General features: G+C 37.5%; 12 protein-coding genes and 1 non-coding gene across 13 annotated transcripts; 4 read left to right on the forward strand and 9 right to left on the reverse strand.

Annotated features, from left to right (window-relative positions):
• Positions 1–187: 187 nt before the first annotated feature.
• On the forward strand, positions 188–3,166 carry VPS41 (Vps41p; the record flags this gene model as incomplete). The annotated part of the gene is made up of 1 exon (XM_018363521.1): positions 188–3,166. One exon carries the CDS (start codon positions 188–190, stop codon positions 3,164–3,166), a length of 2,979 nt encoding a protein of 992 aa, XP_018223650.1.
• A 323-nt stretch (positions 3,167–3,489) lies between these two features.
• PDC2 (Pdc2p) lies at positions 3,490–6,246 on the reverse strand (the record flags this gene model as incomplete). Its single annotated transcript, XM_018363522.1, has 1 exon — positions 3,490–6,246. The coding sequence occupies one exon, from the start codon at positions 6,244–6,246 to the stop codon at positions 3,490–3,492; it is 2,757 nt and encodes a 918-aa protein (XP_018223651.1).
• Positions 6,247–6,602: 356 nt separating this feature from the next.
• On the forward strand, positions 6,603–8,084 carry STN1 (Stn1p; the record flags this gene model as incomplete). The annotated part of the gene is made up of 1 exon (XM_018363523.1): positions 6,603–8,084. One exon carries the CDS (start codon positions 6,603–6,605, stop codon positions 8,082–8,084), a length of 1,482 nt encoding a protein of 493 aa, XP_018223652.1.
• Positions 8,085–8,234: 150 nt separating this feature from the next.
• Positions 8,235–9,416, forward strand: RRP8 (25S rRNA (adenine645-N1)-methyltransferase; the record flags this gene model as incomplete). Its single annotated transcript, XM_018363524.1, has 1 exon — positions 8,235–9,416. The coding sequence occupies one exon, from the start codon at positions 8,235–8,237 to the stop codon at positions 9,414–9,416; it is 1,182 nt and encodes a 393-aa protein (XP_018223653.1).
• Positions 9,417–9,567: 151 nt separating this feature from the next.
• Positions 9,568–10,167, reverse strand: TVP23 (Tvp23p; the record flags this gene model as incomplete). The annotated part of the gene is made up of 1 exon (XM_018363525.1): positions 9,568–10,167. One exon carries the CDS (start codon positions 10,165–10,167, stop codon positions 9,568–9,570), a length of 600 nt encoding a protein of 199 aa, XP_018223654.1.
• Positions 10,168–10,434: 267 nt separating this feature from the next.
• Positions 10,435–12,285, reverse strand: AFR1 (Afr1p; the record flags this gene model as incomplete). Its single annotated transcript, XM_018363526.1, has 1 exon — positions 10,435–12,285. The coding sequence occupies one exon, from the start codon at positions 12,283–12,285 to the stop codon at positions 10,435–10,437; it is 1,851 nt and encodes a 616-aa protein (XP_018223655.1).
• A 777-nt stretch (positions 12,286–13,062) lies between these two features.
• On the reverse strand, positions 13,063–13,305 carry SSS1 (translocon subunit SSS1; the record flags this gene model as incomplete). Its single annotated transcript, XM_018363527.1, has 1 exon — positions 13,063–13,305. The coding sequence occupies one exon, from the start codon at positions 13,303–13,305 to the stop codon at positions 13,063–13,065; it is 243 nt and encodes an 80-aa protein (XP_018223656.1).
• A 291-nt stretch (positions 13,306–13,596) lies between these two features.
• Positions 13,597–14,439, reverse strand: RRP1 (Rrp1p; the record flags this gene model as incomplete). Its single annotated transcript, XM_018363528.1, has 1 exon — positions 13,597–14,439. The coding sequence occupies one exon, from the start codon at positions 14,437–14,439 to the stop codon at positions 13,597–13,599; it is 843 nt and encodes a 280-aa protein (XP_018223657.1).
• A 194-nt stretch (positions 14,440–14,633) lies between these two features.
• On the reverse strand, positions 14,634–15,776 carry SLU7 (mRNA splicing protein SLU7; the record flags this gene model as incomplete). Its single annotated transcript, XM_018363529.1, has 1 exon — positions 14,634–15,776. One exon carries the CDS (start codon positions 15,774–15,776, stop codon positions 14,634–14,636), a length of 1,143 nt encoding a protein of 380 aa, XP_018223658.1.
• Positions 15,777–16,096: 320 nt separating this feature from the next.
• DI49_0286 lies at positions 16,097–16,169 on the reverse strand. Its single transcript has one exon. It is a non-coding gene; the product is annotated as a tRNA-Arg (tRNA).
• Positions 16,170–17,596: 1,427 nt separating this feature from the next.
• Positions 17,597–20,206, forward strand: VTC5 (Vtc5p; the record flags this gene model as incomplete). Its single annotated transcript, XM_018363530.1, has 1 exon — positions 17,597–20,206. The coding sequence occupies one exon, from the start codon at positions 17,597–17,599 to the stop codon at positions 20,204–20,206; it is 2,610 nt and encodes an 869-aa protein (XP_018223659.1).
• Positions 20,207–20,623: 417 nt separating this feature from the next.
• ILT1 (Ilt1p) lies at positions 20,624–21,556 on the reverse strand (the record flags this gene model as incomplete). Its single annotated transcript, XM_018363531.1, has 1 exon — positions 20,624–21,556. One exon carries the CDS (start codon positions 21,554–21,556, stop codon positions 20,624–20,626), a length of 933 nt encoding a protein of 310 aa, XP_018223660.1.
• An 831-nt stretch (positions 21,557–22,387) lies between these two features.
• RLI1 (Fe-S cluster-binding ribosome biosynthesis protein) lies at positions 22,388–24,214 on the reverse strand (the record flags this gene model as incomplete). The annotated part of the gene is made up of 1 exon (XM_018363532.1): positions 22,388–24,214. The coding sequence occupies one exon, from the start codon at positions 24,212–24,214 to the stop codon at positions 22,388–22,390; it is 1,827 nt and encodes a 608-aa protein (XP_018223661.1).
• Positions 24,215–26,073: the final 1,859 nt, after the last annotated feature.

A 26,073-nucleotide genomic window follows, 5' to 3' on the forward strand; every position in this document is an offset into this window, starting at 1 on the left:
AGCGTTACGCCTGCTTTTCCTTCGATGGGCTGCTAATTTCCACTGAAGTTTAGCTTACCTACCTACATTTTTTTAAATAATTCAACCCAAAAGAAAAACAAAAAAAGGGCTTCTATAACTCATTGTAAACTATCAACAAAAGTTAGAAGCATACCGACGAAGAGCATTCGGATGTCAAGAGACGTTGATGACTGTAAATAACACCCAGAAAGATTCCAATGCGAATCAACAAACAGGCAGTAGCATAATTGACGAAAACGATTCAGTTTCTGAAAAGGACAACGATGATAATACTGTAAACACCACGGAGGTAACTAAACCAAATGAGAGCACTGGTTACTTACCACAACCAAGTAGTGAAGCAGGCCTCCAAATAGATAAAAGTGTAATAGCCGTAAGCGATATGGAAGCCGAAGAAGATGGTAAAGAAGAAGATGATAAAGAAGAAGAGGCTGAAGACGATGATGATGATGACGATGATGAACCACCTTTGCTAAAGTACACAAGAATCAACCAACTCCCGAAAAATTTCTTTCAGAGAGACTCAATATCTTCATGTTTATTTGGTGATCATTTTTTTGCATTTGGTACGCATTCAGGTATTTTACATCTGACTACATGCACATTCGAACCCATCAAGACAATAAAATGCCATAGATCTTCAATACTTTGTATCAATACTGATGGTAAACATTTTGCTACAGGATCTATTGATGGCACCGTTATCATTGGATCAATTGATGATCCGCAGAATATAACACAGTTTGACTTTAAAAGGCCCATAAATTCAGTAGCATTGCACTCAAATTATCAAGCATCAAAGATGTTCGTTTCCGGTGGAATGGCTGGCGATGTGGTATTATCCCAAAGAAACTGGCTAGGTAATAGGATTGATATTATCCTAAATAAAAAGAAAAAGAAAAAGATCAAGAAAGACGATCAACAGCCGGATATGAAGGGCCCTATTATGGGAATATACACTATGGGAGACCTTATTTTATGGATGGATGATGACGGCGTTACGTTTTGCGATATTCCAACTAGATCTGAGCTTTTGAACATATCATTCCCTACACAGATTTTCAACATTCAGAATGTCAGACCGGATCTTTTCAGACCTCACGTCCATTTCTTAGAGAGTGATCGGATTATTATTGGATGGGGATCCAACATTTGGCTTTTCAAAGTTTCCTTTGCTAAGGATTCACACTCGAACAAATCTAGTGACTCTACATCGCAAAGTAATAATATGAGTCATTTCAACCCTACTACTAATTTCGGCTCTTTACTGTCAAGTGCCGCCTCAAGTTTCAGAGGTACGCCAGATAAGAAAGTAGAGTTAGAACGCCATTTTACGGTATCGATGCTGATTGCTGGGTTAGCATCATTTAAAGATGATCAGTTATTATGTCTGGGATTTGATCTAGACATCCAAGATTGCACTGATGACAATGGAAATAGCAACTCCAATCTAGGTAACCAGTCAAAAAATTTACTGTTCAAGGGAAAAGCCCCGGAACTAAAAATTGTCGACCTTTTCAATGGTGATGAAATATACAACGATGAAGTCATAATGAAAAACTACGAGAAATTATCATTAAATGACTATCACCTGGGTAAACATATAGACGAAACCACGCCAGAATACTATTTAATAAGTTCAAATGATGCTATCAGAGTTCAAGAACTTTCATTGAGAGACCACTTTGATTGGTTCATAGAGAGGAAGCAATTTTACAAAGCCTGGAAGATTGGTAAATACGTAATTGGATCAGACGAAAGATTTAGTATAGGTTTGAAATTCCTTAACACTTTGGTAACCAAGAAGGATTGGAGTACACTGATCGATCATTTAAACATTATCTTCGAAGAAACTTTAAGCTCATTAGATTCGAACTCATATGAAGCTTCCAATAAAGTGTTGCTACAATGGGCAGATATAATAGAAGTCTTAATCAAATCAGGAAAAATAGTAGAAATTGCACCCTTAATCCCTGAGAAACCTGTTTTAAGAAAGTCGGTATATGACGATGTATTGCATCATTTTTTGGTAAATGGAATGATTAATAAATTTCATGAATATATTATCAAATGGGATCTGAAACTCTTCTCTGTTGCACATTTTGAAGAAGAGCTAGAAACGAAGATAGAGACCGCCAATGAACCCACAGTCTTACACGATGAAGTGGATTCCGATATTACTTATAGAACAGAATTAGTCCTTTTATATCTAAAAGAGAACAAATATACGAAGGCAATACCACATTTATTGAAAGCTAAGGATTTGAGGGCCTTAGCTATTATAAAATCACAAAATTTGTTGCCGCAGTATCTAGATCAGATAGTAGATATCATTCTCTTGCCTTATAAGGGCAAGGTTTCTCATATCCCTAAACTATCAATATTCGAAATTCAAACTATCTTCAACAAACCTATTGATTTATTATTTGAGAATAGACATACCATACCCATTGATAGAATATACAAAATATTTGAACATGACTGTCCAAAGGACTTTGACAAGATTCTATTCTCCTATCTAATAAAATTTTTAGATACAGACGACTCCTTTATGATAAATCCTTACGAAAATCAGCTTATTGAACTTTATTCTGAATACGATCCACAGAGTCTCTTGCCCTTTTTACAAAAGCACAGTAATTATAATGTAGAGACTGCCATCGAAGTTTGTTCCTCCAAACCTGGTCTGTACAACGAATTGATTTACTTGTGGGGGAAAATCGGTGAAACAAAAAAAGCTTTATCATTAATTATCGACGAGCTTCAAAACCCACAATTAGCCATTGATTTTGTTAGGAACTGGGGTGATTCAGATCTTTGGGAATTTATGATTAACTATAGTCTAGATAAACCAAATTTTACAAGGGCAATTTTAACATGTTCTGATGAAACAAGTGAAATATATTTAAAAGTAATCAGAGGAATGTCGAATGATTTAAAAATTGACAATCTGCAGGATATCATCAGGCATATTGTCCAAGAAAATTCGTTGAGCTTAAAAGTACGCGATAATATATTGGTGATCATTAATGATGAAACCAATAAGTTCGCCAATGAATTCTTGAAGATTAGAAGTCAAGGCAAACTATTTCAAGTTGACGAAAGTGACGGTGAAATCAATGATGATCTATATAACGTGTTTTGAAAATCCAGTAAAACATTCCCAAAGCGGTGTGCATTCACTGATCAAGTCACGAAGTGTATTGTTTTAAATGCTTATATAGTTGTGTAGTATGTGGTTTAACTCAAAAGGAATGGTATTTTTATAAAATGCAATTAGCGGCAAATAACAAAGGTCAAGTAGAAAACACTTTGATATTATTTTACTCTATCAGCCTGCTGTTTTGCCGGAAAGGATTATAATAGTAACTAAAGGACAAAAGGATAATAATATTAGCAAACCTAGAAGTTGGAGGCAAAAAGAGAGAAATGATAAATGGACATCAAGGATTCAACAAGTGGTTATATCTAAAAGAAACCTGTATCGTCAGGTAAATGTAAGTTACTAGAGTCTGGAAGGGTTGAACCGCCTGACGGAAGTTCCAAATTATTAGCTGATGTTGCAGCTGCTGCAGCTGCCCCTGATAAAAGGGTCTCTAAATGGTCTTGCGCATTTTTGTTACTGTTTATTTTAATGTTCTTAGTATTTAATTGTTTCTTTGTTTTTTTAATTCGTTTTAAAAGCGTCATATAATTGAAATTCAGTTCATTTATTGTCGCTTTCGTTAATGATATTTCGTTTGATTCTGCGTGTTTCATAATGGTACTCAGTGATTTGGCAATGTTTATGTTTGTCTGTAAGTTACTTAATATGGTGGTTGAAGAGGGTGACATGCCAGAAATGGCACTTTCAAGATGACCTAAGCCAGATGGCGATGAAGCAGAGGATGCTGCTGATCCTATCGGTACTGTCGTCATAGATCTTGTTGGTGCTCCTGTGGAGTTTATAGTCACAGGGGAAGGTGTAATCGAAGGAGAGGAAACGTCTGCAACGGATGATGGATGACGTTGAAAGCTGTTTAATGAATTTTGAGACACAACGTTTGGGGAGGCCACAGGAGGTCCACCCTTCGATGTATCGCTCAGCAACTCAGTCATATGTGGAACATCAAAGGGCTGCGCATGGTTTCTTGATTCCAAAAGCGCCGTTGTTATTGAGTTTGAAGGCGGCATTGCTGTGCTTGAAGCAGCTTCATTGACTGATTTACTCTGGTGTGTGATGTTTTTGTCGTTATTTCGAATGGTTGAAGAAAAAACTTCACTAAAGTACTCTGATGATGGTAGTTGCATATCCACGCCGACCGTAGATAAATCCAAGTCGGGACTTAAAAACAAGTTCGGCTTATCAATCAGTGTACTAACGTTGTAATCTAGTGGGCCTGGTTGCCTCATAGCATTATAAGGATCGTTTAAAAGACCATTGAAATTGACGTCATAGCTGCCGTCAACCACCAAGTCTGTGGTTGAAGGATTTCTTTGTGAATCCATGTTAGAACCATTCGGCTGTCCAGTATCCTCATTTTTATTAGTATTGTCAATGGTACTTTGTTGCAAATATTTCGCGCTATTGTTATTGTTATTATTGGAATTGTCACTGTTATTATTATGGTTGTTACTATTATTATTATGATTGTTGTTGCTATGGTTCTCGTCGCTGTGGTTGGCATTAGACATACTTAGCTGGCTGTGGTTGTTATCGTCTTCATTGGCAAAAACGGATAAATCAAAATTATCATCATGAACTTCAGTTACTTTAGATGCAGAATCAAAATCAGGTTCACAAAGATCGACAATAGCACTCTCCACTAATTCTTCAGTGCTTAGGAAATTTGTATTTTTGTTTTCAATGTTCAAATCCAATAACATTTCATATTCCCATTTCTTAACGCAATAATATTCATCACAGAGGCTATTCAACACGCTCTCTAATACTTCGTTTTTCTTAAATGCCATACTGACATTTTCATTTAGATGAATCATCTGAGGAGGCAACAGCCCAGAGCTTTTCCAGTTGGCCTTAATAGCATCGACTGGTATATCGTCCCAGGCTTTCTTGATAAACTTAAAAGCATTCGACATTGTCAACTGACTCTGCTCAAAGCTTATGAGACTTTTTTTACCATTCGGCAAACATTCGTTTTGTCCAGATTTATTTTTATTTTGAGTATTTTTGGAAATTCTATTCTGCAGGTCAATAAGCGCCTGGTACTGTTGGATTCTATACCTCGTTTTGAATTCGTCCCAAACACCCCAGTTGAATGGCAAGAACTTTGAATTGGACGAAGTGTATACCAGTTTTATGTTTTGCAAACGCAAGTTAATTATCCTATGACAGCATGAATCATCCAAGACAATCCAAATCTTTCTATTCACAGCCACCAATCTCTTGTCCCATCTGACTAACCAATTATGAAAGAGATTGCTGGTTAGCCACGCTTTTCTGTTACTGTGATAAGAGATATCAAATTTTTTGGCCATCTTAGTACCTAACATTGATTGCGAAACAGGATCTTTCGGTTCGTTAGGAAAATAATTTCGGAATGACTTATAACTATCATATTTTCCAACAACGACAGGTTTTAATTTCTCAGAGCCATCTAAATTAGAACACAGCATTACGGTTGCAACCTCTATACGTCTTTGAATGCTACTTGCTTCGTATTGCGCGTAATCTAATGGTAAATTGTAAGAAAGGAACGCTTCATCCAAAGTAAATAAATCTTTTGGCGGAATTTTGGCGAAGTAGGCTTTCAATATCTCTCTTTCTTCAAATGTCCATACTTTAGGAGTCTTGGGTAATTCCTCATCCAAGACAGATATATTGACATCCATTTTTGATAGAAAATTCGAAATCCACTTATAACTGAATGAACCATTTCCCTCTCGATGTTCCGCAGGAATTCTGTGCCAAACTGCTTGAGCAGTGTCTTGAATGATTGGGGAGGTAATAGGAATCCCATTCCACAGACTTTGAGAAATCCACTCTTGTAAAATCTTTCGAACCAAAAGATTGTTTGGTTTTCTTAATCTATTAGCATCCTTTTCGTGTTCCTTGCAATTCATGTACGTTGACTTTCTAGCTAACAACCGCGATATAGTACCCTGGGATGGAATTTTTGGTAGTTGAAATGTCTCATAAGCCCATTTTGCCAATTCGAGCTGAGTCCATTTTGGGTGTCTCTCTGCCATTAGACAGATATTGTATCTCTGCTGTATGGAAAGCATGTTGGTTATAGAAAAGCTGTCCCACTGTTTCTTGGCACTTCCACGAATCCGAAACGCGAACTTGTCACAATTGATCAAGCTTTTCTGTTTCACCTGAATTAACAGCTGCTTTTTAGGCAGCTATTGGGTTTGATAATTTATAACTTTCGACTGATTGACTTCGATGGGCAAAGTCACTCGGAACGGAAACATGCAGCAACTATTTAACAACAAAACCACGAAGTAACGGCAGAAACATGCCTGAAGAAGAAGAAAGAGAACCAATTACTGCAGTCTATGGCAGACATTTCGGTTGTCTCCATTTTAGGTCTGCGGGCAACAAGAAGTATTTTGATTCTTAATAATGGGACGGAGCCATGGATAGGTACGGACACATAGCTCATAAAGAAGGCAATGTTTGTTATTACATACCAAGACTGTTCAACTACAACGACTATTATAATGGGTTAGAAGACGTAAGAATGTTTATTGGCGACTTGAAAGACCAGATGAGATCTTCTCCATTTGTTTGCCAAAACTATTATGATGAGCGGCTATCGATATTATTCTGGAAAAACCATCCTTTGCAACAAATACATCTTCTCGGGTGCATCGTTGGGCTCCAGTATAAATGGATCGGCCAGCAGGAATACATTTTCTTTCAACTAGATGACTGTACATCGGGCTCCACATCAGAGAGTTTCAGTGATGACGCAAAGTTTTTAACTTGCAAAGTTACCAAGGATGTCATTATGTCATGTGGGCTGAAGATAACTGATTTGGCAGGTTTAACTCTCCACATTTATGGGAGAGTAAGTTTAAACTATCAGGAGTTGCAAGTTGAGTATATGAAAGTGTGTTACACTTTAACGGAAGAGATAGAGCACTGGAAAATGACAATGAATACGCGTGAGAAGCTTAATAATACGTGGTCCCTAAGCGACTCTGTTGTAGCAGAACTATTCACGCAGGAGCAAGAGTTGACGCCTGAGAAGACCCGGTCCGAGATGGCGGAACAGAATTTTGTTAACTTGGGATACAAGACTCCTGAAAGTAAAAGAAATAAAACCACTTTCATCGAGCAACTGCAAGAAGAACGTATAAAGGATGAATTGGAAATTACAAGCCCGTATAACAGCACCAACACTTCAAATAGCGTTCATTCTTTATCGTTTCAATTTGTATCATCGCTCAAAGATTTACCTGACGTGGATTTCATGAACTCTTCTAACCAGATCGAAAATGATGGCGAAAACTCTTTGAATGTAGTAGGATCCAAAAGCATGAATCCTCCAGTGACGGTATCAAATAAGGCATCTGCAAAGTCAAGCATGATGCTAATCTTATCAGAACTACGAATGAAAGAGATTTCTAGCTTCGATCTTTACCAGTTACAGGAGGTAAGGAGAGTGGTCGCTAGTTTAGCCTTGTTTCAATTTCAGCAGCAAAATTTAGGCATCATCAAATCTTTCACTACTCTAGAGAATGAAGCATTCCAGAACTTGATTGACAACCTTGTCAAGCTGGGTTTGGTCAACTTGAGCGATATCAAAAATAATGTACTAGACTTGCTACCCTTGAGAAAACTTTTCGATTACGCTCAGAAAAGGATATCAGTACTAGTGAAGCTACAATGCTATACCGGTACTATCGAGCTGTATCATGTTCAAGAAAAGCTACATCTGCCGGATATAACGATAAGTGGTATCATCGATGTCTTCAAAGAATGCCTCAAACAGACAACAAAACAGTATCCACAAACGCTGAAGAGCTGGTGGATTGATCTAAATGGCAAGGGAGAACTGAAGGGTCAGAATAATGGAATTTTACTGCATTTGGAATATGTCACGAACTCATGATCTGATCAACCATCCATATCGTCAACCACGGCACATCGCTTTATGTTTGAAAAAATTTGCGATGAGCTTATAATGGCAAAGATATAACAATAGTATAGATATAATTCACATACTTTGTAAGACAAATAAGGACACTAACTAATTTTCAAAATGGCTTTATTCAACGTGGAAGGTTGGGATATAAAGACGAAATCTGTCGTTTTTGATAACAAGACCAGCAAGTCTGCGAAGGATAAAAAAAAAAATAAGAATAGAAGAAATGACAAACTTACAAGAGAACAGAAGTTAAAAGAGGAGACAGAGGCCGAATTAAAAGAAACAGTGGAAGGCGTTTCCCCTGAAGAAGGGGTAGCTGAAAAGAAACAAGAAAAAGAAGGTAAAAATGCAAAGAGTAACACCAATAATAAGAAACGTAAGCACGATGAAGGTGGTGCGTCTGAACAAACAAAAGAGGTTATTGAACAGCCTGCAAAAAAACAGTTGACTCCTTTACAACAGAAGATGATGGCTAAACTAACAGGTTCCAGATTCAGATGGATCAATGAGCAATTTTATACGATTACCTCAGATGAAGCTTTAAAATTAGTGAAAGACCAACCACAATTATTTGACGAATACCATGATGGTTTCAGGTCGCAAGTGCAAACATGGCCAGAAAATCCAGTTGATGTTTTCGTCGATCAAATTCGTTATAGATGCATGAAAGCTGTTAATGCGCCAGGTGGATTGCCAGGCCTAAGAGAAAGCAAAGAGATAGTTATAGCTGATATGGGGTGTGGTGAAGCTCAATTAGCGTTAGAGATCAATAATTTTTTCAAAGGTTATAACAAGAAGGCCAAGAAGTATTTAAAGAGGCGCCACAAAGTTCATAGTTTTGATTTGAAAAAAGCCAACGAAAGAATAACTGTGGCTGACATTAGGAAAGTGCCATTACCAGATGAATCATGTACTATCGTGGTCTTCTGCCTAGCGTTAATGGGAACCAATTTCCTAGATTTCATTAAAGAAGCATATAGAATCTTAGCTCCAAGAGGTGAGTTATGGATCGCAGAAATCAAATCAAGATTTGCTGACGGTAGAGGAAATGAATTTGTAGACGCTTTGAAATTGATGGGATTCTTTCATAAGAAAACCTTTGATGAAAATAAGATGTTCACAAGATTTGAATTCTTTAAACCACCCGCAGAAATCATTGAAGAGAGAAGACAAAAATTGGAAAGAAGACAGAAATTTATTGAAGTTGAGACTGAGAAGGAAGAACTAGAAAAGAAAAGAAAAAAGGTTGCCGAAGGTAAGTGGCTATTAAAGCCTTGCATCTACAAGAGAAGATGATCGTTTAAGCCATTCTAGTAGTTTTGACATTGTTTTCCTCCTTTAACTGTAAATTATATATAAAATATGTATTTTTCTATAGTGCATTCGCCAAAGAACAATGAAATAGAAGAAAAGTACTTATGCAATATGCATACGAAAAATTAGGGTCTTATTGTCTTTGGAAAAATGACTGGATATTGGCCAGCCTTGAAAGATTTTCGAATCCTGGAAGAGAAGGCATAGGGAACCAGGAATTTGCGTCCTCATCGCCGGACTGTCCATTAGCAGGTTCCCATTTATCGCAACAACGGAACCCATATGTGTTCCAAGCGGTCAAACACACTGCCACGATGACTAAAACTAAGTAAAAAATCTTTAATCTTAGAAGACACAAAATGGCAAAGATACCCCAAATTATAGGTGTCAAATACATTGACCACCAGAATAATTTGGAATCGATGGCATTTATCGGTGGGCCAGGCGCATACTGCTTATATGATTCAAAAGTGAAGCTAGAATTTTTGTTTACGTCTGTAGAATCATACCACCAACGTAGTTGAACCAGTTTCCTGCCGGTAATGTTTTTGGTCAAGTAAAAATCAAACGAAAGTAAAAGCACGACGGTGATGAATTGAGGTGTAAAATTCAGAAACATTGAACCTATGATATAAAAGACTATAGGTACGGCCTTACCTGCCAAGTGGAATGATAGTAGCAACGGGTGCGACGACTTTAAAATCGTGTTATAGAAGTTCTTTGCTTGGTCCATCTTGCATTCGTTATTTGGGTACTATTGTGTTGATATCTAACGGTAAGAACTATTTAAAACTACGCTGTTCTTCATTAATCTCATGTACGGTCGAGGTGGAAATGAAATCCCTTTTCGCTTAAAGGCGGCTTGCGCGAAAAACATAGGACCAAATAAATATACAGAAGCAAAAAGCAAAAGAAATGACAGTAAAAGAATATATATATATATGTATGATGCATGATTAGATTTTGAATAAGCTGCTACGCTAAAACGGAGGAATATTATTTAGATCAGATAATGCGTGAAACACTTACTGTTTTTATGGACAACCATCTCGTTTCTTTTAAAATAGTTAAGTTCCAGTTTAACCTCGTTCATGGCTTTATTCATGCTCGGATTCACCTTCATCATCCACAATAATCTATGGCGATTCATGATAAATTCTGGATTGGCTCTCTCGTATACATTCGGTGACCAAGTACTTGCTAGGCACACTTCTTCAGCAAACCGGACGCCTTTTTTTTTGGATGGTTTTGATACAGCTTCGACGTTGTTTGACGAGGATTTAGGGGGCGAATTCCCACAATCATCGAACCTGATATATTCCCAATCATTTCTCAATCTGTCTATTATGTCATTTCCAATATCCATTGGTGAGCTTATCGTACCAAACAAGGGCTGTCGTGAATCTGTGGGCATGCTGTAAAAGTGTCGTGCTGATTCGTTGTTATCCAAAGAAGGTCTCTTAGTGGACCTAGGTGGCGGTTGGTTTCTTGTGTCAATAATATACTCGCCGAGCTTTGAAAAATCTTCAATAATAGTCTTATCAAATAAAGCGTCGTTGATGCTTTTCTCTTTCAAATTACGGTGAAAGGTGTCTGTATGATCGTTAGGCGCGGTCTCGTGTAGTTTCTGTCGTATTTCCAGCTGTTTCTGCCTTGAGTCACATTTGCTGTTTTCTTTTGACAGCAAATCATCAAATATCGAATTCGCATCCATTAAGGTTTCATCGTCATCAATTTCAATGCTGTTCAAAGTTGCATTCATCAATTCGATATCATTTTCGATGTCGGGAAGCTCAACAAAATGGTCAGCGATATCATTGTCAGGGTCCAACTTTTTTTTCGGATACTTCTTATTAGGCTTTGTGTTTGATTTTCCAGAACTCGACCAAAGTTTTTTCAAAACGGAACCCAAATTTAATCTTGAGGATGATTTTTTGCATTCGTTTCTACGATAACCTGAATTAGCTTTGTTTTTTCTTTCCCGTGGCCCTGGCTTTGTAGGTAGCTTGGCTTCTTTTTCGTTCAACATATTCAGCTTTTCTATATGGGAGTTGTGAGTTTCAGTGACGGCATTTTGGAAGCTGTAAGATATGGTGACGGTTTTATTTTCAAAACCGTCATCATCATCTGTATGGCTTTCTGTACAACTGGTTGGAGTGTTAACGGTGGATATTGGAGAAGATGACGCTATCGAACTTTTCGTTGTCGAGGGAACTGAACTGTCTGAGTTCAGGCTATCCGTATCCTGAAAAGTTTCCATGTTCGGAGCAGAGGAAACTTTGGCGGGAAGATTTTCTAACGAAGCACTACCTTCCTTCTGGCCAAAGCGAAAGGAAAATGGGTTCTTGGAAGATAAGCTTATTTTTTTTGAGCTGGTAGAGTTTCTCCCCTCAGGTTTTGGCTTGAACACCTCCCCATTAGGAAATTGAAAGCTTGTTTTCATTTTAGAACGTTGCATTTGATAAGGTGTTAACTTTCTGTACATCCTTACGCTATTCGGTGTATTTTGGCACTGGTCTTGGTAATAGTGATCCTTATTTAACCCTTCGTGGTATGAGTTTCTTCCTTTGACTGTAAACAATGCGCCTTTGTTGTTACGTTGGGCGGCTGTCATTGAAGAAGACCTCATTGGAAAATTATTGGTTCTAGTCATATGGTCTTGGCCGTTCCCACAACGGTTAATTTGTCTCTTTTTATTTGGGCCAAAAGAATTGTATTCCGCATCGTTTCTGACATTAAGCTTAGAGAATGTACTAGACAAGGAAAACAAATTCGAAGTTGAGTTTGACCTAGGTATCAATCGCTCTGATATGTATTGGTCTTCTTGGCCGGACAAATATGGTCTTTCCATCACTGTCAGTATTCTGCTATCCCTTTAAATTCGGCTTTATGTGTGTAATAAAAACAAACTCACTTTCCTTCTCGTCCACTTTTTTCTGTAGCCTTTATTGCATAGAAGCGGTATATATATTTATCTGAAAATCGTCTTTAAGTAAGCGCCTCATTAAGTTACCAATATGAGCTGGGCCCGAAAGACTTGTTGAAAATGCGACAGTGAAAGTATTTAAAAGAAGCCAAACTTTTATGAAACCTGGGGTATCTATAACATGCACTCTGAAATCTGGCATACCACCAAAAGGGAAATAATCGAGAAAAAAAAGAGGCAGCGGAAAAGGAAAGTGTGTGTTCCATCTATTTTTAGGCGCTGCCCCTTGCAGAGATCATACTTGTTTCATATCTGTCGCATTAAAGTAACGTGTAGAATTCACCAGGGAGCCAAACATTATAGCACTAAAAGGACGTTATCAGGCGATTAGAGACCATTCAAGAAGTTAACACCGAGGTTGAATGAAAACTCTTGTTTTATAAAAAATATGTAGTACAAAGAGTAGTTGCCCTCAAAAAAACATGAGAACATCTAGTCTCGCCTGAAGTCGTTACATAGACAAAATTATAGTAAAGGGCTTTGAAATTTCCTTGCGTTTCTTTAGAAATGATTATTATATAGGGCTGCACATATACACGCTATACAGATAGGAGAATTATTGAAGGGGGGAAATGCACATGATTGAGATTCCTATTTATTTTTTCATTGTTGCTGTTTTTTTTTTTTCGTTGTTTATCTCTTTTAAACAATAACGTATCTAATAGGAATATGAATCAACTTGATAGCATAGCCAATGATACCGACGGCAACAAAACCGATACCGACGGCTTTGACGATCTTGGAGTATTCCCTCAAATCAGGCTTCTTACACTTAGCTAGGAATTGAGTTCCTTCTCTGACAAACTCCACTGGTGCCTCGACCAATTTTTCAACTTGGTTGTTGCTTGATTTCTTTTCTTCACCCTTTTCGCTGACTCTAGCCATTTCGTTTCTAATGTACTTCTTGGTTTTCTCTTTGACACACTAGACTACGGGAGATGAGCACGAGTTATGGAGAGTAATATATGCCAGGTAATGCTTCCCTCTTTCTGTAATCGCTATTATTCTCCCAGTCCCAAGTGAAAAAAATAAAAAAAATCGCTGCGACGAAAAAAGGCGACGTGTTTCGTTTTTTGCCAATATCCACGGAGGGTAATGGCTTCATACTGCTATACATATACAACTTTTATTTATATGGGCGATTCACGACGACGTACATTACCGCCCCCGGAAGGTCTAAAACCCCTCCCATTCTTCAGCTTCCTCCTCTTCAGATTCGCTGTCAGCGTCTTCCCCGGCCACTTCCTCATGGAGAACGCCCCAGGCAGTAAGTCTGGCGTCGCTGAATAGGTCTTCTTTGATCTTTTCTCTCAAGACTTTGCTGGTGTTGTAATCAGCAACAAGGTCTTGGAATATCCCGATGACCTTGATCAATGGTGTTTCTTTTGCGCTTTCAGCCAGTTTGCGCAGTTGTTCTTCCTTCTTTTCATCATCTTCATCCTCGTCGTCTTCTTCTTCGTCCTTGAGTAATCTCTCCCATTCGTCCAATAGAATATCAACGATATGGATTGGGATCCCTGTGTAAACCTTTAAGCTCCCGCTTAAAGGCAACCCTTTTAGTACCTTGGCAATGTATTCATCAACTAGTTTTTCATCCCAGTTTCTCGACTGTAAATATTTCAGTTGGTTGAACAACACTCTTCTTATCAATAACAGATACTTGTCCAATCTATGTCTATCAATGTTGAACCACTCGAAACACATAACCTTCCAGAAACCCTTACTGAACTTGAGGAACGCTTTGTCATTTATCGTTAACTCATCTGCACTACTATTGTCCTTGGAATCAAAATACAATCCATGCAACTCACCTAATTCACTGGCCAAACGTTGCTGTGGTCTAGGACGATCACTAAACCACATGGAGTAGTACAGACCTTTCCACAGCTTATTGAACTGCAGCTGTTTGTTCTCTTTGAATTGTCTAGCGGTTAAATATTTCTTTAACGCCTCAAGTGCATTTTCTCTAGTCTTTCTATTATTCGATGATAATTGCTTAACGAAATTTGAAGTCTCCATTTTCTTTTAGCTCAGCTTCAAATTTATATATCTATGCAGAGTAATACATATCAAACGAATGAAATAAAATACGTACAGCTAGAGAAATGCATACCAGATTTGATAATTTTTTCAGCTCATCGCTTTTTTTTTTCTTCAAATTCTCCAGCCTTCGTGTTGGGTGATTATAATATCAACCTGCAGATTACAAAGACCTAGCCATAGAGATCTCTTAAGCGTTTGCGTTGTTCTTCTGATTGCTTTGTACCATCCACTTTCTTGGCTTCCAGTTCACTTACACTGACTGTTTTGGGCTCATTGGCGTCTTCTTGCTCTTGCTTTTTCATCAAATATTCGTATTTTGTAGGATTGGCCACTAATACATGCTGTATTTTTTCTTTATCCTCAACTTCGTCACGTACGCCCATCTCCTTAGCATGGGATCTGGCAAATTGGTTCAATTCGCTCAATTTCAAACCCTCACCTGTCAAATGCCTGCGGAACATCTTCGATTTTTCGTCAACGGATCCCAGTGTCTCACTCTTGTATAGTCTTGATTTAGGGTCATAATTACTCTCCGTTGAATTTATGTCATTCAAGTATGCAGCTTTATCTTCTCTTAACCTCGTCGATGCCCTATATAATTGGGAGTTTTCAGAGTCGTCTTTTTTCAATGAACCTACAGCGTCCTTGTAAAGCTCTAACTTTATAAGTTCTATCTCTTCGTCTGTATCCCAAAGTGCATCATCAGCTTGAGATTGGCCCTTATCCTTATTACGTTTGTCTTGCTCCCACTTACGGATCAGCTCATTGTATTCTTTACCTGAGTAACCGTACCACCTATCCTTCCTGGAGTCCCAGTCATCATTGGTGCCTCGTATTAGAACAGTATCCTTGCTAATGTTTGAACGAGAATCTGGAGTTGTCTTCTGCGCCTTTCTGGGCTTTTCCATGCAATCCTTCCCCGTATGTCCTGTTTCGCCGCAGTTTTTACAGTACTTTGACAAGTTTGTATCCCTAATGTGTGTTTTCCGCAATTTTATCACCTCAAATTCATCATTTATACCCAAACCAATTTTCGGTTCTGAATTGTTATCTATGTCTAAAGCTCCCCCCTTTGCTCTTTGTCTATGATGCAATAAGTAATCGCCTTTTTTTCCTTTTTCTGGAGGGTCTATACTATCCTTAGTAGCATCTTTCTCCTCCTGCTCTTTTGGATTATCCTTGTAATACCATGGTTGGTTTCTAATATACCTTGGTATATGTATATTTTCATTTTTGTTATTCGCTTGCTGTTGTTGCCTTTTGTTTCGGATATTATTGTTTCTGTTTTTATTATTCCTATTATTATTATTCATCTCGTGCTTAAATTTTTTTGCGTCAAAATGCGTATGTAAGACCCTATGAATTGTACAATGTTACGTAAATCCGCTATATGGTTTGCGTTCATCACAAGTTTGGGCGATGGGCATCAGTTTTTTTATAGACTTCTCGTTTTTCACTATTCCGGAGACGCGGTTTCGAACTTCAGTTAAAATGCCCTCTGTAAATACGGGTAAAAAAGAATCATTTTATGATAGATACATAGTAGCTGTTGCTGTTGCTAAACAATTCACTTGATTCATAGATTGCAACGTGTAAGCATAATTTGTGTGATATGCACAACTAAAAAAATATTCTTCCCCGCCAGGACTTGAACCTGGAATCTTCTGGTTCGTAGCCAGACGCCGTGACCATTGGGCCACGAGGAACAAGAACATTGAAATATTTAGAATTGCTGGAGAAATAATATCGGTAGTAAACTATAGCATTTGAAATCTCGCTGTGTTTTTTTAGTATTTTTAAGAGCAGCAATTCTTCCTAAGAATATCCATTTTTCAATCGTGATTGTTTCTTTTCTTTGGTAAGTGTCGGAATAGGTGATTCTGGATATATTATTCCTTATGTCGAATTGGGTATTCTCGAACGTTCTTTGATATGATATTAATTATGTTGAAACTGGAACAAATATACTTAACGAATATGAGTATCAAGCTCTATTAATTGGACAGAAATTAGCATATAAGGAGATGAGTTATACATGATAACTTATTGTCCATATTCTGAATTGTGTCTAAACCATTGGGTTTTAGATAACCAATCAGCGTGTGTTTTATATACCACTCTTATATAATTTAAGAAAGAACTGCTTATTCTTGATTATCACAACTTACTAAACTTACTAATCATCAACAGGAGGAGTTTTATTCATCTCTTAGGACCATTCCTCTGTCTTCGCTATCTTGGAGGTGTATATTAACCAAAAAAGGTCAGAATACTGCTCCATGCATAATATTTACTGCTTAATAGGAAACGAACAACGCCAATGCCAAGTGGGAATCCGTACGTGGATTATCTTTTGATAAATAACTCATATTTAGTTACTGTTTTACAGATTTCAGTAAATTCTGTGTGTTTCTCTATACACTTTTTACAAAAAAAAGACAGTGTGCAAAAACTGAAATAACCAAAGAAATCACTAGTCCATTCTGTGGGAAGGTACGGTTACTTAATCTAATTTCAGTTTTTTGCCCAAAAAAAAGGTACTCATTATTAAGCAAGAAAATACGATCTCAAGCTACTTTTCTAAGAGTCGTGCGCCTTGGTAGCTGGTACTAATGTCTTCTAAAGACTCAGAAATTGCAAGAGTCAAATATAATCTCTCCTATTGATCAAAACAGTGGAGACCACTCCTAGGTACTGATGTGAAAGAGTAAGTTGACTAAACCAATCCAGGACATTACAGGCAATATATAGATAGGAAAGGTTTAGCGCACCTCTTGAATTACTGTGTACTATGTGATTCAGTGCCGCTGCACGGCCTCCTCTTTTGCCAAGAATTAAAACTTTGTGTCCTTTAAAATCATAAATTCGCGGAATAGAGTTGACTTTTTTTCTTAAAGAACACCCAGAGAAGTCAAAAATGGCCAAAAAAAGATAAAGGCAACATCAAGAAAATGCTTATCGCAAGCGCTATCAAAAGAATCACATTATCTATTGGTTAGACAACAATCTTTTGCTGTATTGAATATAATAGAAGCAAAGTCAGATATTGCTTTGTATATTTGCTATATTTTTTTAACCTTCCTTTTAGTCTTACCACAAATAAGAAAGGACCAAAGGGGGGAGGCTATAGACCATGAAATTTGAAGATCGCATATTGAATAAATCAGTTCCTGAATGGAAGTTTTATAATATCAACTATGAAAAGCTAAAACTAGTGATTAAAAAAGTGACTACCTATGATCGTCACAATTTGAAGGATACAAATATTGAGAAGCTGTTATGTCAATGTACTGTGGCTTTTAATTGTGAATTCCAAAATGTCAATTTGTTTGTATCTCTAAAAATTAAAGAAATATCAACACGTATTCTTTCTATTGAATCTTCCATAATTGATTTTTCTAAGAGTTTGAATAAAAATTCCAGGAGCCGCTTCAATTTGCGTAAACTGAAAATTATTAATGCTCATGTAGACGATTGTAACTTTGAATTACAGTTATTATCAAGATTCTTGATAGTACAGAGGATCGCCTTGAGAAAGCTGTTCAAGAAATTGCTAAATGAGTTTCCTCAAAAGAAGGAAAATCCTTCATTGGCAACTGAGTATATTGCCTCGATAAGAAACTCAGAAAATTTAAGAAAAGGGCACGAAGGCGTATCGTTCATGAACCTCGATTTAGATCCATATCTTTTGGAAGTGTCGCTGATCGTCGATGTTTTACACGATTTAGAGAATAAACTCGAAGGTGTAAATGACTCAGTGGAAGGGCTAAGTCCCATCAACCGCCCAGGCGAATCCATTCATACTAATTCAAGTCCAGAAGCAAGCAATTCCATTTCGTCGACTTCTCCGAGGTCAATCCCGTTACTATCAAAAAACAAAAGCTCCAAAATGGTCGATTCCTCGGTAGAGTTTGATACTGCACTTATAGACAAATCTGAAACTCTAGGAAGGTTTTTGATATCGTCTGAAGATGTAGAGGGGCTAAAGTTCATGTTGTTGAATTTAGGATTCAGAATAATAGACGACAGTATTATTTCCACCTCGAGAGAGATCTTGGATACTACTGACAACATCCGTTCGATGGACAACAAATCCGTAAGATCAGCGAAATCATTTAACGATCTGCAGCATTCTATGTCCCGGCATAGACAAAAGGGCATACTGCCTTCTGCGGTGCAGCCTAATGAGACACATATCTCCCTCAGTATACTAGAGACTAAAGGCAACAAACGTAATCCTGTATTATTAACTGACGAAAATATTAACCAGCACCCAAATATAATAATCAGCTCCACTGCCGAAGATAACTGTATTCTAATGTGTCACGTTGGCGGCTTAAGAAATCACGTTGTCTCGAACAATTTGCTTTTAAAGGATGTGGAACATATATTTTCAGCCTTGAAAGACACTAACAACAAAGAGAACATCAGTGAATTTATAAACTCTCTGAACCCGTCCTCAATCAATAAACTGTCTTTGGAGTGGATTCAATCTCATCGGCTAGGGACTATTGAACCCAAAATTGATTTTAAAAGAACAAGATTCAAATCAATAGAGAACGGAAGTATATATTTGATAGCACTAGACGAATGTATTACAATAGGTAACGTATCCACATTACCTTTTCCAATTTTAGAGGTGAAAAAGTTGGGTCAGTCTAACAATTTTTCACAGGAGTCAAACAACGAGGACAATAGCTTTAAACAGTTGATAAAATCCTTTGTTACAAATGAGTTTCAATGCAGTTTAATTCCACCTGATTTAACCACATGGAAATTGTGTCTGGAATTAGTAGATTCAAACGATTTACAGAATGATTTGTTTCAACTATTACTAAGAGACCAATATAAATTAAGTCCTGATGATTCTTTATCACCAGATGAATTTTTCCAGCTAGGGAAAGATCACCTAGAGGAAGAATTTGACTTGAACATCTCCACAAGCGTTTCTCGGAGAAGTGATGGCAGTGATAAAAAAGTTAAAACCACTGACAAGCCAAAGGAACCCCTTAAAGAAATTAAAAAAAAACCAATCAGGTATTGGAATGAATTTGACGAACAAGAGGAAGATAATTTAGATAACACGTTTTATATCAATACTAACGGAGGCAATGGTACATCGGATGATGAAGAGTCTTTGCTTTTAAGAAGCTCGCCAACCGACTATGGATTTATTTTGTTTAGTAGGAGTTTCATAAACCATACTTACGAGTTTTGTGAAAAGCTGAGAAATTTAATTCGTCATGACAAGAGGGCACCGTTGCCAGTTCCGTTTAATAGTTCCAAAAGGCCTCAGCACCCCACTCACTATGGTTCGATGGCATCATTGAGTTCACAGTCAACAATAACATCATATGATGATGTTCAAAGATATTTGCAATACCAACAACAAGATATAGAAGACTCTCAATCTGTCTATGAATATCGGCATGATGAGGTGATTACATTCCTATACTTGTCCGCACTACTTACTTCTTGCATTATGGCAAGTGTATGCCTAGGTATTGTTTTGTCTTTGTTTCGTGGACAAAATAACAATGAAATAGATTTAGAAGTTCAAAATATCCTCATAGCCATTATCATTATATCATTATTGGTTTCCCTTCTTTTGATCTGCGCTTGTCTGCTATTGTTATTCAGTAGGTTCACTTTGGCACCTATCTGGCATTATATTAGCTGTTTCATAATGTTTTTCACGGTAACTGGGACTGTATGCTATGGCATGGTTGAAATATTCTTTTAATTTTTAGACTAGAAAAAATTCTCATATGTACATGTATTTACATAAAATATGCATATGATGAGTTTACATCAAACGCTGCTCCTAATTTCTTTTTTAATATTCCTTTTCGAAAATTTAGCTCTTGAAGAATATTTTGTACACGTTAAAGACTCTAGGTCTCTATCTTGTTCTTCAGTATTTTATTCACTAAAAGAGAAGAACTAAAAACTGGACTAACAATTCATTTCATATTCAACAATTCTTGTTTTCGTCTTTAACGTCATACTTTGCGATGAGCTGAATAGGCATAGCATCACCAGATCTTGAAATCGAATAAGTAAGCGCCACACCATGGCGCTCGTGAAATATTATTAAGGGTACTGTAAAAATATGTGTACATACATATACATGAAAAGTAGGAAAGGAAACCCCAACATGTTATACACTTAGCCTGGAATAATGATCGGATTCCGTTCTAACCACAACTCCATGAACGGCATGAAGAGTTTGAGTCCTTGACAATGCATCGCCATCAGAAGTGTGACTCAAATTTAAATTGTCTGCGAGGCTTGAGACATCGTCACAAATTGAATTATCGTCCAAGTTATAACTAGTTACTTGTTGTTCATCCTTGTTTAATACGTGTTCAGTTTTCCCGTAGATTTCTTCCTTTTCATTCTGGTCGGTTTCTTCGTCAACAAACTTGTCTTTAGCGAGCCACTTGAACCTACACCACCATATAAAATGAGAGATAAAAATCCCTAGTTCCATTCCCGCAATAATAGAGTATAGTATAATACCCATGGTGTCCATGTTACCTAGAATAACACTGATAATAGATAACCAGGCTCCTAACGAATCAATAAATAAGAAAGCAAAGTTAATGCCGACAACACGGCCTTTCCTCTTAGCCAATTCATAATAGGGTGGAAGTAATCCAACGGCTAACAAAACGGATGCAAGAATACCAAAAATTAAATCAGGCCATGTAGTACCTTTCTCGTAAAGAGGTCTCAACCACAATATGAAGCCAACTTCCATACCAACATCTGCTGCAATAATAGTAGCTATAATAAACACAATTTTCGATTTTGCCATGCTAACTGGTGGATAATAGCACGATTGGACAAAACTTATAGCACAAAAGAACATAAAAAGATGGGGTTGAACTTGTAAGATGACATTACCGTTGCTAACACAGAAGTATATAGCAAACGGAATCCCGGAAACAACCCACAAAAACATCATTAAGGGTGGTAGTCCAGTACAGTCTTTTTTCTTCCAATTGTAAATGATTTGTGGAATTAGTTGAATACACCAGCAAACTGTGGCTACAGTGGCCAAGGCAGTAGCAGCCTTTTCTGAGATCATAAATGTTTATTCCTGTATGTATGTTACGCTAAAGGGCACTGGGATTTATGTTTCAGTATTTCAGGAAACATTAAAAGATCTACAAAAAGAAAAGGGCAAAAGAAGGAAGCATTGTTATAAACTTCTGAACGGGAGATGCGATAAAGAAGTGATATAGTTAGTCATAGAAAATTGTCAAAAGAAACGGCGTTTTCAATTACCCGGCGCGTGAATATACGGCGCTAGCACTATTTAAGTAGTGACGGATGGATAATACTTCGGACAGTATTGAACGTTGTTCTGGGTTAGTTATTCTAACCAATGCTTGATGGCTAACTCCGTGCAACTGTCAGTTCCTTTTTTTGCCACGGTGGCTTTCCCACACCCGTTTACTGCGGTACTCAAAATATGGGAGAAGTACGGGACAAAATAACGATTAATTAAAATACAATAAGGTATATAAATAAATAGAGAATAAATAGAGTGTAGTTGTTATACAAAAAAATGAAATAAATGGGAGTACGGGGCACCAGAGAAGGAGATTGTGTTCGCTTTGAAGCTATTATGTGACGGAAGCGAGGAGCTGAATAATGTCGCAGTAGTAGTAGTAGTAGTAGTAGTAGTAGTAGTAGTAGTAGTAAATAGGCATCTAAAAGATGCAGAAAGCAAGAAAACCAGAAGGCGTACCCACTTGCTAAACCACTTGCTAAACCACTTGCTACTTGGGAAGAAACTCAATGTAATAACATACTCATTTGTTTTGCAAAACAGTATAACATCTTAATTATTTCTCCACTTTTCTAAACCCAAATAAAAACAATCGTCCTCTTGGTTCTCCAAACTCCAATATGCTTAAATACCGGTATTATCCAAGAAGAAGTAGTTCCCTGATGATTTTTGTTCTTTATCCATTTGGGAATCTAACTTGTTAATTCTTGGCCTGAAAGAGTTTGGATCTCTTCTGAAAGTGACATTCAAATTTTTCAAGAATCTGTTACAACCAGTCAACAAAGATTCTGGAGCTCTTGCATGAGCGTTTTTAGAAGGAACACCTTCAAAGACAATAACCTTATCAGCCAGATAGGTAGCCATGATGAAATCGTGCTCGACGACAAACGCGGTTTTCTTATTATGCAAGATGAATCTTCTAATAACTTTAGAACAAATAATACGTTGTTCAGAATCTAAGTAAGCGGATGGTTCATCAATCAAGTAAATGTCAGCTGGAATACCCAAAGCTAAGACAATGGCGACTCTTTGCAATTCACCACCAGACAGATGTTGAACTTCTTGATCGATAATGTCGTCAATTCTTAAAGGTTTAACGACATCTGTTTGAAATTGTGGATTTAGAAACTGGCCTCTAATCTTCTTGAAAAATAGTTGTCTAACGGTACCTGGGAATTTTGGTGCAATCTTTTGTGGTTTCATAGAAACATTCAATCTTGGAATGTGTTGACCTTGATCTGGTTTCAGCGCACCAGCTAAAAGTTTAATCAAAGTGGTCTTACCAGTACCGTTTTCACCCATCATAACAAGGATTTCAGAATCAGAGAATTCACCCTCTTCTACATTCAGTACGAAGTCACCTTGGGTTTTTCTCAAACCTGGGTAAGTGAAGGCGCGGTTGACAGCATCATTTTGTAAATCTTCAGTAGCATCAGCTATTCTAAATTGTAAAGCTTCAGTTCTGAATCTCAAATTCTCAGAGGGAATGTGACCATCCAGGAAAATGTTGATACCTTCTCTAACGGATGATGGTAAGGTAACAACACCGTAAACAGATGGTACACCGTATATGATACAGACAAAATCAGAAAGATAATCCAACACAGACAAATCGTGCTCGACACAAATAACGTATTTGGTTGGACCCAACAAAGATCTGATAATTTGAGCGGCGTTCAAACGCTGTTTAACATCCAAATAAGAGGAAGGTTCGTCGAACATATAAACATCAGCCTCTTGGACACATGACATACCAATGGCAAATCTTTGTAGTTCACCACCAGACAACTTTTGAATATCTCTCTTTAAAACGTGTTCCAATTGTAAAATTTTAATGTAGCGATTCACATCTTCTGGAGTTTTTTCCATTCTTAATTTCAAAAGCTCACCAACTTGTTGAATGGGACCTTTAATAGCACGAGGGATGTTATCGACATATTGAGGTTTGATGATAGCCTTAATATCATCTTCTAGCATCTTGGTGAAATAGTTTTGTAATTCAGAACCACGGAAGTATTTAATAATTTCTTGCCATTCAGGAGGATCATCAAAACGTCCTAAATTTGGTTTTTGCTTACCGGCTAAAATCTTTAAAGCAGTAGATTTACCGATACCGTTGGTACCAACTAACCCAAGGACCTGACCGGGTCTTGGAGTTGGCAATCTATGCAACTTGAAACTATTGGCAGAGTAACGATGAGTAACATGAGCTTCCAAATTGGTTGGCAAATTGATAATTTGAATAGCATCAAATGGACATTTCTTAACACAGATACCACAACCAATACACAAGATTTCGGAAATGAAGGCAATCTTAGAAGTCGGAGTGACTTCGATACATAGTTTACCAGTTTTTACAACAGGACATGAACGTTTACACTCTTGACGACACTTCTTTGGTTTACATTTATCAGTGCTAACAATAGCGATACGACTGTTTCTATCACTCATAATGGTTCGTCGTGTTTTGTAAAAAAGTTTTGGAGGAGTCGAAGAAAAACAAGGCTAAAATTTGATCAATTAAGATTTCTAATGCAACAGCATTAAAGGTCAATAGGAAAGCTTCACAATAATTTTCTTTTTTTTTTCACTTTCACTTTTTGCTAGCGATGCGATGAAAAAAAAATAAAAAAATTTTTCAGTTCAAACTACCCGGCCTTAAATTTGATTTCGAGAATACGGGTAACAAGAAGAAATTGGACTGTGTATTTATTGTCGTTGATTTTGAAACAACAAACATGATCGGATTGCGTAACTCAGTTGGCAGTCATGCTACATGATGGATGGACTGCTTGTCGTGCAAAAAACCGGTGAGCGATCTTCTTAAACTAGCTTCGATTCAACTACGTTCTTTCTCACTTGATAAAACTTGATCATTGATGACGACGACAAAGAATGGCGGCTCAGCGGCTAATTAGTTATTGGATGCCGTGATTGATAAGGAAAGAGGATAAAATACCGAGAAGTTTTATTTTTGACTGTAAGCGCACCGAACAGGAGGCTGTTATAGTACTTGCCTTCTTAGCAAGATCTGGTGGACCTGAATGTCAGAAAAGAAGGTTTTTCGAAAGTGTATAGTCGCTGCCATTCGCCTCTTGCTGTGAACGAAACGTTCTCTAGTGTGCACTCGGTTTCTCTACCAATGATGTAAAGCTCTAAGTAGCCTTCACAGTGTTTTTTCTTCTTCAGGTCTTTGCATATGTAGTTCAATAAGTAAACCATAACCTTAATTTAACCGTACTGCCACCTGCGCGTTACCCTACATGCAGAAAGGCACCGTGCCAGTTTCTGAAACAAAGGAGAAGCGGTCTTAGATGAACATGACGCCGCCACTATACCATAGCATCGATAGAACCAAATTCGTTTTGCGAATTTTGGGCCTTCTATAATTGTCATCATTAGATTCATCATAGCATAACTCCAAAATGGCATCCTTACCAAAGAGAATTATCAAGGTATGTTCAAATAAGTAAAGTGGATTATACTTCCTGTCATAGACTTCTTATCTTTCGATCCTCCTACACTTTCTCTTGTGATAGAAAATAGAATATCAGTATACTAACTCGACGATATCAAGAACAAAGGCTCTGTTTGTGCGGTTATAGCGGTGTTCTGCTTTCTCTCTGTTTATGTTCATGGCAGCTATCATATGAGGGGAAACGAACAACGCTGCTTGAATTGCCAGCAAACAAAGCCTTTCTCATCTTTTTCCTTTAGGAGACCGAGAAACTGGTAAGCGATCCAGTGCCTGGCATTACAGCGGAACCACATGACGATAACCTGCGTTACTTCCAGGTGACTATCGAAGGTCCAGAACAATCACCATACGAGGATGGTGTTTTCAAACTAGAATTGTTTCTGCCCGACGACTACCCAATGGAAGCACCAAAAGTGCGTTTTTTGACCAAGATATATCATCCGAATATCGATAGATTGGGCCGTATATGCCTCGATGTGCTTAAGACTAATTGGTCCCCCGCTTTACAGATCAGAACCGTGCTATTGTCCATCCAGGCATTGTTGGCCAGTCCTAATCCAAACGACCCCTTAGCTAATGATGTCGCTGAAGACTGGATCAAGAACGAAGAAGGCGCCAAAGCCAAGGCACGCGAATGGACCAAATTGTACGCCAAGAAGAAACCCGAGTCATCGGCCACTGTATAATTTTACATACACTAAATATACCGATGTTATGCTGCAGCGAAAAAAAGGCTCACAGTGAGATTTACATAAAAACATCCGATATAAGATGCATTACTTAATACGTAACATCAGTAGATATGATTGCTTCTAACTTTATTTCCACGTCA

The sequence above is a fragment of the Saccharomyces eubayanus genome, chromosome II (genome assembly GCF_001298625.1).
Source record: "Saccharomyces eubayanus strain FM1318 chromosome II, whole genome shotgun sequence".
In the NCBI taxonomy this organism is placed as follows: domain Eukaryota; kingdom Fungi; phylum Ascomycota; class Saccharomycetes; order Saccharomycetales; family Saccharomycetaceae; genus Saccharomyces; species Saccharomyces eubayanus.